The 8,728-nt window shown below is 49.6% G+C and overlaps 2 protein-coding genes across 2 annotated transcripts; one reads left to right on the forward strand and one right to left on the reverse strand.

Moving 5' to 3' along the window:
* Positions 1 to 1,053: 1,053 nt before the first annotated feature.
* Positions 1,054 to 2,805, reverse strand: MIND_01270700 (F-box domain-containing protein; the record flags this gene model as incomplete). The annotated part of the gene is made up of 1 exon (XM_037369185.1): positions 1,054 to 2,805. One exon carries the CDS (start codon positions 2,803 to 2,805, stop codon positions 1,054 to 1,056), a length of 1,752 nt encoding a protein of 583 aa, XP_037214391.1.
* Positions 2,806 to 3,527: 722 nt separating this feature from the next.
* MIND_01270800 (uncharacterized protein) lies at positions 3,528 to 4,718 on the forward strand (the record flags this gene model as incomplete). Its single annotated transcript, XM_037369186.1, has 7 exons — positions 3,528 to 3,538; positions 3,589 to 3,686; positions 3,729 to 3,838; positions 3,900 to 4,055; positions 4,113 to 4,295; positions 4,343 to 4,437; positions 4,498 to 4,718. 7 exons carry the CDS (start codon positions 3,528 to 3,530, stop codon positions 4,667 to 4,669), a joined length of 825 nt encoding a protein of 274 aa, XP_037214392.1. The 3' UTR covers positions 4,670 to 4,718.
* Positions 4,719 to 8,728: the final 4,010 nt, after the last annotated feature.

Here is an 8,728-nt window from a genome sequence, read left to right on the forward strand (position 1 = left end):
TCGGAACAGTGCCGGACTTGGGGCAGAGGAAGTCGCCGTCGTAGCACACATACTAATTTTATGAGAATCAACACTTGAACAAGTTCAAATGCATACGGCAGAGGGATCGTATCTGGAGTCTCCACAGTCAAAGAGCTGTCCAGCGACGTCGGGGTTGTAGAACTCGAGCGTAGTGTTGGAGCACCTAAAACAAGCAAGTTAAAATGCCGATTAAATGTCAAATATTTACTGACGTGTATTCGTTCGGATTGTAGCACGCATCGCCGCAGCGGAGGGTGCGGACTCCACTCTGAACTGGGCACAAAAACGTGTCATCGAAGCAGGAGTACTGAGCAGATAATTAGTCTACTCGAAGGGTCGATTTCAGAAGGGGTTGAACCTACGTCTGCGTAATAGTACCGGGACACCCCGCAGTCCAAAAGGTCCTGGGCAACGGCAACATGATTACCGACAGCGGCCAGCAGCACAGCGAGCACAGTGGTGCGAATAAGCGCAGACATTCTAGACAATATGCAGATGACTTGAGCCTGAAGGGCGTTCGTTGGACTGCAGGACACCTTGAACAAGGCCAGGGCTTTTATATACCCCCAAATCCTGGCTGTACCTGCCAATTACGAGCTGGATGCTCGCATGGCAAGCGCTCGAGGCCTGATGTACGTGTAAGCCATCTCCGCCGCGGCAATGGGACTGGATACAGGAGTATGAGGGGCGAGCAAGCAGCGAACTTGAACGTCAAACTTGGCTGGCCATCGAATTGATGTGCCTGTGTACGTGGTTAACTTGATAGCAGAAATGCAAGTAAATAGCCTTCTCTTACGAGGAGGTTCAAAAATAGACCTCTCGTGACGTCGGAGCGACATATAAGGACCACATTCACGTCGACGAGACAGCTGCGCTTATTTTGTTATTGGTGGCAGGTTCATTATGGTTGTCAAATACACATACATACGGCTTTCGTAGAGCAAACGTGCGAGTCAATGTCCTGATGCATCTAGACAAATTTCAATAGACGCAATAAACAGTCAAATAAACATTCATAATGCCACTCCTGCTTTAAGTGCCTTTATCATCCTCATCCACAGGAACCCACTGCTCCGATCTCCACACGACCGGCTTCGGCGTGCGCAGCCGGAACACCCGCCGTTTCCGCTGTTCCCCGGGTTTCCCGCTCGGCTTTCGCGCGAAGGGCGATACCAAAGCAGAGACTCGCACGCAGACAACGTCTTCGAGCCAGGGAGCGCGCATGCGCAGGGTATCCGCCGTATTTCTGCAAAACGTCGAGGTAGTATTCGAAGACGGTGCCTGTAACTCGACGCCGCGGAGGGTTGCGGGCTCGAAGAGCGAGACAAAGTTGACAAGATGGCGGAGGAATATGGGCACATCCTCCGGTTGCTGAACATCAAAGAGATGCAGTTGGCCAACACACGATATCGGATCGACCTGCAGGTCGGCTGCAAATATAAGCGGTGGCCATGACGCGGGAAGGCTCATCCGGAAAGCATCATCGGGCTTGTTTGCGGCAAGGATATGCATTAGCGCCACCATCGTCTCAGTTTTTGCCGGATGTGCAATGTCGTCCAGCAGCCGCAATTCAGCAAGCGAACGGAGGCAAGTTGGGCTCTGAAACGAGCGGATGAAATAGGCGGCAGTCGTGGTGAGATGCGTGAGGGTGACGAATGCAAAGCCGGGAGCCGGGGAATCAGCGAGCGAGACCCCGAAGTCAGGTAGATAGTCTAGCTTGTTGATTGTGGGATGACGGACAAGAAATTCGTCAAAAGCCTCCACAGACACTTCGTGTAGTTGTATGCCCCGGCTGTCTGTGCTGCTGAACGGCGTACCACTGGTGATGTGGAGCTCCTTAAGTGCCGGGAAAGACATACGCGGGAGAAGATCCGCCCACGAAAGAGAGCCGACCGCTACGATATTGCGGATAGAGGTGGGCATTCTGAAAGTGCGACTCCGGGAACCGTTCAGCACAACGAGGCTCCATGGGGCAAGTCCGTCGCCGAGGTTGTAGGTGACATCAACGGACCACAACTCGTCGATTCCCTCCGATGTTCTGGTGGTCGTCCCATTCTCCGAAGTAAACGAGGCGAAAAGCGTCAGAACGCGTTCAAGGGCGGGCCGGCGTATGTGAAGAGCGTGACGGAGGCGAGGGCGGAGACCGGAATGGGGAGGGTTGGGCGGGTGCTTGACCAGGCGCCAACGGCGCAGACCAGGCGGAGTTGGGTCAAGTAGCATACTCCGCCCGGTATCCCCGAAGACGACAAGCGCGCGTTTCGTGGGCATCGATGCATTGAGGAGGTCGCGAACAGCGCGCTGCATCGTGACCGTGGTGACCAGACGGAACCGCGAGTCGCGTGCCATGAAGGCATGCTCGGAATGGAACTCGATGGCTATGTGGTCGCGGGACAGCCGAGAGCTGGCGAAGAAGGACGTGAAGTGGTGCAACGTGTCGTATCGTTGTTGGATGGAGATGGCACAACGAAGGCTGGTGATGGGGGGGAGGAAGAACGCTAGTCGGAGGATGCCAGGTAAGTGGCGGTGGTGTGTGGGGATGTCTAGCTCCCCGACACGAACAGCGGCTTGCTTGACGCCGAAGCGGCCAAGGTAGAGCGGGATTGCGAGGGCGTTGAACGTCCTGTTGACGACGGAGACTCGCAGGAGGTCATTCGTGTCGAGCATAACGAAGATCTCAACCCATAGTTCGTTGGGAAGTTGCAGGGAGGTTGAGATCGGCGCTGGACGGGGCTCGTCGCGGACGGTAGGGATGCATGGCGCGAGGGCATGGAGGAGTGAAGTCATGGTCGTGGCTAAGAACAACAGCTTCCGAAGAGGCTATAGGGCGTCAATGTCATGATTTGACAGTAAAGGCTGTACGATACCGAAGTTCTTCAGAATGCACCTTCCGTCCCATGTTTCTCCAAGTCATAGTGCGTCGGACGCTCGCAATAAAGAGAGCAGTGTTATATTCGATGGCGCACAGCGTGTAGAATGAGCTGAAAAGAGTTGGTCTCGGCGTCTAAAAAGGCTTGGAGATACACGCACCTTTTTCTGGGCCTTCTCAACCGACAACTCGAAGCGCCGGCCAGTTCCGCGACAGTTCCGAACAGCTTTGAAATACCCCGCAACCCATGGCTGCCCAAGCGCTTGCAGTGCCACTGTTTCCGCGAAAAAGTGCAGTCTGTCAAGCAAAGATGAAAGATGATGTAGAAAAGGCCGTTGAGTCATCCGATGTGACCCCCTATCATTTATTTATAATCAGTCACAGTGCGCCGTTCTTCGTCCATCCCATCATCCAGTCCTCGGACGCGAGTTCGGACAGGATACACTGACATAGCCCGTATATGGCTGTCAGTGCTCGTCATGAGCGCCCAGGGACTCGTCATGAGCGCCCAGGGACTAATACATCATCCGTCGACAATGGGAAGTTCTTGAAGCGCTAGCATTCAATTGCCTAACCTGTAACTTAAAAACTAGCAGTGTAAGGCTAACTACTGGAGCGAGGATGTCGGAACAGGGATGCTATGGACTTTGGGTGCGTCGATATAGTACGTTCTGTTGCAGGTTAACCCACACACCAAAAAGCTCAAAAAAAGCTACCATTTGGATTCAAGTTCCGAACTACACCACTGGCAGCGACTCCAATTGCGCACTGGCGTCGGGCAATATCCACTGTGCCATTGGTAACACAATGTACAAGGCCCATGAATGTTCTTCCGAATAAGGACGCGCTAAATTTGGTCCCAAACTTATTTTTGCGTCGGTGCCTTGCCCATCTACCATCCATCTCTCAAGCACTGGCCATGGCGCCGTCTGGATGCCCAAGACCTTCTATGTGTGCCCTGGACGGCCGCCTGGCTTCGGCTCCAGATCGGACTCATTGCTCGGGCCACCAGCGAGCGTACAAAAGGCCCTGGATTATCTTCACTTCCTGCAACTCGAAAATGCACTCGCTCTCTCTCTCCGCTGCATTCGTCACTGCCCTGGCGACCACCAGTGCCCTTGCGCAGACACTGCTCACCTGCGGCGCGTCCACTTACTTTTACTCCACGGCAAGTCGCGACTTGCGTTCTATCTCTGCTGGTGGCGAGAGGTGACACTACCCATAGGCCAGCTGCTTCGACAACGCCGTCCTCTGCCCCGTCGTCAATGGAGTGCGCACGATCTCGTGCAACGGGCTCTGCTACGACCCGAACAAGTTCACGTGCGACAACACCACACTCATCGGATACAACCCGAACCTCTCGGGCCAGCTCTTCGACTGCGGCGCGGCGCGCTACGATCCCTCCGCGGTAAGGGCTCTCATCTTCAAGTTGGCTGATAGTTAATCATGCAATAGTACGTTTGCTATGACGGCGACTTCCTCTGCCCCAAATCCGAGACGATCGCATATCTCCCTTGCGGTGACGCATGCTACTGGCCTGACTCCTACACGTGCGTCCACATGTTCCTCTTCTGATGAACTTGCGCTCAAGCTGGACCGCCACGCCGCAGCTGCTCGAATGGCACGCTCGGCCCAAACCCCGGGCCGCGGGACTGCATCCCGAATTTCAGCGACAACATCTTCTGCAATGACCAGGGGTGCTTCGAGCTCGAGTGCTGCCCCGGGCTCATTGCCGTGGCAGACAAGTGCCGCGACCCGTGCGACTTCGGGCCTATTTGTTAACGGGAACTTGAAGGTGCATTTCAAGTGCCATTTGACTCGGAGTGTCTGAACATTTCAACACAAGCCGTGTTTTCCTGTAACAACTTGAATCTTATGCGGTAAACAAAGAGCTGACTCGAAATCAAAAATAGCAATAGAAATTACACACTGGCAGTACGATGGAGTAAATGAAAGTCACATCAGTAAAACTTGAAGTGTACAAAAGTCTTTCAGATATATTAGAGATGTTGTGCTACAGCCATTAGAGCCATTGAATCTCTCGCTCATCACCTTAGTCTTTATGATGCATATAACTTAGTAGATGCTATCTTAGGAGGCATCATCATTAGGGAGAACACCATGGCAAAATTCTCAGTGTTTGTCTCAAGGCATAAGCCCTTAATAAGCTAAGCCCCCTTGGGTGGGCTTAACATGAGGCTTAAGATGCCTGGTGATGGTAAATAAGCCCTTAATAATACAATAAGTAATATTTTCTACAGTCAAGTCAAGGAATAGGATGCAGTATACATATTAGCCTCCTACATACTAGTTACATTATAAATTAACTATTTTATTTCTGTTTATCAAAATTTCAAATAAAATTGAAACACAGACATGAACAGTAATAAATATTTAAAGCTATTTATAAATGGTTGTAGTAATCAGATAAAATTGAGTAGTTTCAGGTCAAGTTTTCAATATTCATTGTTAACCTTTATGACCTATATGCAACGACCAGTGAGAAACATGTTCATTTTAGCTTGAATAGCTTGTTTCAATCTAATATCAATATCAAAAATAAGCTTTCTCTTGATTTTATTACCAATGTAGGAAGCATAAAATGCTGTTTAGTGCTAGGGAGATGAGTAATTTGACATTTAGAGCAATAAAATATTGTTTCTAAGATGGTGTCCAAGTGTTGCTCACATTGAATACCTGAACTACACTATTGATATTGATTTAAGTCTGTTTGAAGTGAAAACTATTCATTTATATTTAATTTCTGTTTGCCCAAGTTCACAAATAAAATGGTCATTTAAACATTTATTACCATTCGTAAATATTTGCAAATGGAAAAAGTTGGAGCCCTAAGTATAATGGAAGCAGCTTAATACTATTAAATGAAATCGTTTATATTACAAAAATAATATAATAAGTGTCAAGTTAAGGTGCTAAGAGAGGGGACTCAGGGGGGCTTATTCAAGCCCTAAGCCTTGAGTAAGCCTTAAGAAGATGGACCTCCCTTAATAAGGGGGTTAGGGCAAACAATGAAAATTCTTACCTAGATGGTAGAAGTTCATGTGCTGTCCACAATTATATTATGCCAGATTATATTTCAAGTATAATCATTATAATATGCCTTCTCTATAATCATCTATGAAAATATTACTCTTATATCAAGCAGATGTTGTGTGAATGCATACACATGTTTGGCACTGGCCCTTAGCAATCCATTTACTCTGCATTTCCATTTTCAGGGTCACTGCTCAGGCTGTTCGAGTTGAAGCCCTATTTGATAAGAAAAGCTGGAAAATGTAACCAAGCCTAATTGAGATACAAAGCTGTTTTGCATCCAGTACCATGATTCTATGAAGTCCAATCTAAGGCTACTGTTCTTGGGTTATCCATGGTTAATGTTATAGCCATCTCTGTAAATACTGACCCATTTCGATCAATTCAGTGGGCCTGTGACCCGTAAACATTTCGGCGAAATGTTCAATTCAGCTGCAGGCCAAAATTTTGTGTGACCTATTACCTGATTAGAAAATTTGGCATGCCGCAGGTGCGGAAATTTTGAAAATCTACCCAATTAGGACACTTTGGGACCAAAAAAATCAGCTGTGACCGGTGACCCACCAACATATTTCGGCCAAAAAATCTGATGTGTTTAGTATACAAAGGATTAGTGTACTGGTAAGGGGAGCATGTGATGTGACAGCTGTGAGTGGTCTGTGCGCAGATAGCCCTGTACTTAAGTAGTTGGCGGTGGGGCTGTTCCCCCGGCTTTAGTATCAACTAGGCACCTGGACCCTCATCCCCTGACAGCATACCAAAGCCTCTACATCGACTCTGGCACTCTTCTAGCCCCAGTTGATCCTCTCTATCTCCTATACTCGTCCTCACTCTACTGTGCTTGCCTGCTCTTCTCCAATGACGACTCCTGGTGTCCCTGTTGACCTGTATTCGTACTGCCTGCTCCTGCAGAGCGAAATTACTCGCCTCACCGACCGTCTAGACCGCCTTGAGTATAGTCTGCCTGCTCTATTCCCCTGCTCCCCTTCCCCTGGTCCTACATTCCATGGTGTCTGGGACAACACTCACTGGGTCCTTCCAACAGTCCCGGCCCCTACCCCTGCCGTCATTGCTGCTGCCCACACTTCTATACCACTTGCCGAAACCTTCCCTCCTACTGCGCCTGACACTGTTACACACTTCTCTTGTACGCTTGTGGTGCCTGACTCGGCTGTCGGGTATATCATGGGTCGTAGCGGCAAGGGTCTCCACCAAGCTCACAACACTTCCGGTGCTCAGTTGCGCGCATACTCTGATCGCACTGTGCCTGGCGAGCGCCGGGTCTCTATTCAGGGAACCGACCAGCAAATCGGTGAAGCGCTTATTACGCTTGGGAAACGGTTCATGCGCAAGTGTGTCCGTGCGAAGAAGCAACGTCAGCCACCGTCGGCTGAGGGACCTGCCCCCCCTCCTCCTGCTGCGCCTGTGCCTGTACCACATGCCACGAAGATAGATGTCGACGGTGCCCCTCCGCACCGCTTGTCCACCGTGATCCATGCCCAGTCTCAGGTGCCCCGCCACGACTGTCTTCCCCCCCTCTTCCTGTCTTCCCTGCCCCGCCAACCTGCTGCCACTACTACCCAACCTATGCAGGCTGCGGCACCATCTCTTCCTACCCCTCAGCCTTACCCTACTCCCTTCACACCCTCGGTGGCTATGGCCACTCCGTCGGCGCTAACCAGCGTGTTACCTACCCGATCGGCTCTCCTATGCAGATCGACATAGCTCACGCCCGGCTGCGTAACCTGCAGACTGCCCAACAAGGGGGCATACCCACGCAGTCATCATGCATCATAGGCGACAACCTCTATTTCCCTAGTGATCCTGAATACGAGTTCACAAAACCCTACACTCTGCCTAGCTGATATAGCTAGTTCTATGCAAAAGATGTTGGCTATTGCCACACAGTGTAATGCAAAAGGGCTAGAAATTCAGGTTTATTCTAATATTTTTCGACTTTTTAATTTATTTTGAGCTTTCTGGGCCTTGGATCATGATGGGATTGATGGCATCTAGATATGTCTTGCCATGTGGAAGCATTTTTGATGAAGATCAATGGTTTTGATGGATCTATGGTGTTAGATCAGATGTGACATATCATTCCATCAATTTCATTATTCTGTATTACAGTCTTGTCCTACTGTTTATCCGCATCATCGGCCTGAAGAAAAGGTGATTAGCTTACTATATATGGTGTTATATTAGTCATATCTATCTATTTAACCCTATAAAAATCGATTTTTATTTTACAGCCTAGCTGTTCCCAACATCTTTTGCAGCTGGCATCCCAGCCGCTTCCCACAATGAAAAACTTGGAGGATGTTGGCGGCGCCCTGATAAGTGCCGCCGGCATGTCTAATCTCATCACGGCCTACAAGGGCAAGACCCCCGTCCACACCAGCAATCTGATCTACGATATTTGTAGCGCTGAAGGACAATATTTCCAGGCGCGCACCCAGCAAGAGTTGCAAAGCAAGGGCGGAGCAGATAACTTGGTCAAGACTTGCAACTTGCTAGCTGAAATCTGCCAGGACTACGATGTTCCTGCCATGGTATATTTTTGATTACTCTTCTATTATCGAGCATGCGTGTGAATGTATACTCATGTTTGGTTTTTGATCAGATTTGTACTTATTAATCAATCACTAAATCCTCTCCGCTTTACCCCACTGCTGGAAAATCTACCCCACATAATTTTCCCCACGAGCTCCTCAGTCCGCAGTGCGTAGATCTAAAGCTGTTGAACAGCCTTGGATACGGTGCTCTTTTTATACGCTCAAGAATAGC

This window comes from Mycena indigotica (assembly GCF_014461135.1).
Source record: "Mycena indigotica strain 171206Taipei chromosome Unknown Mind.scaff0013, whole genome shotgun sequence".
NCBI lineage: Eukaryota > Fungi > Basidiomycota > Agaricomycetes > Agaricales > Mycenaceae > Mycena > Mycena indigotica.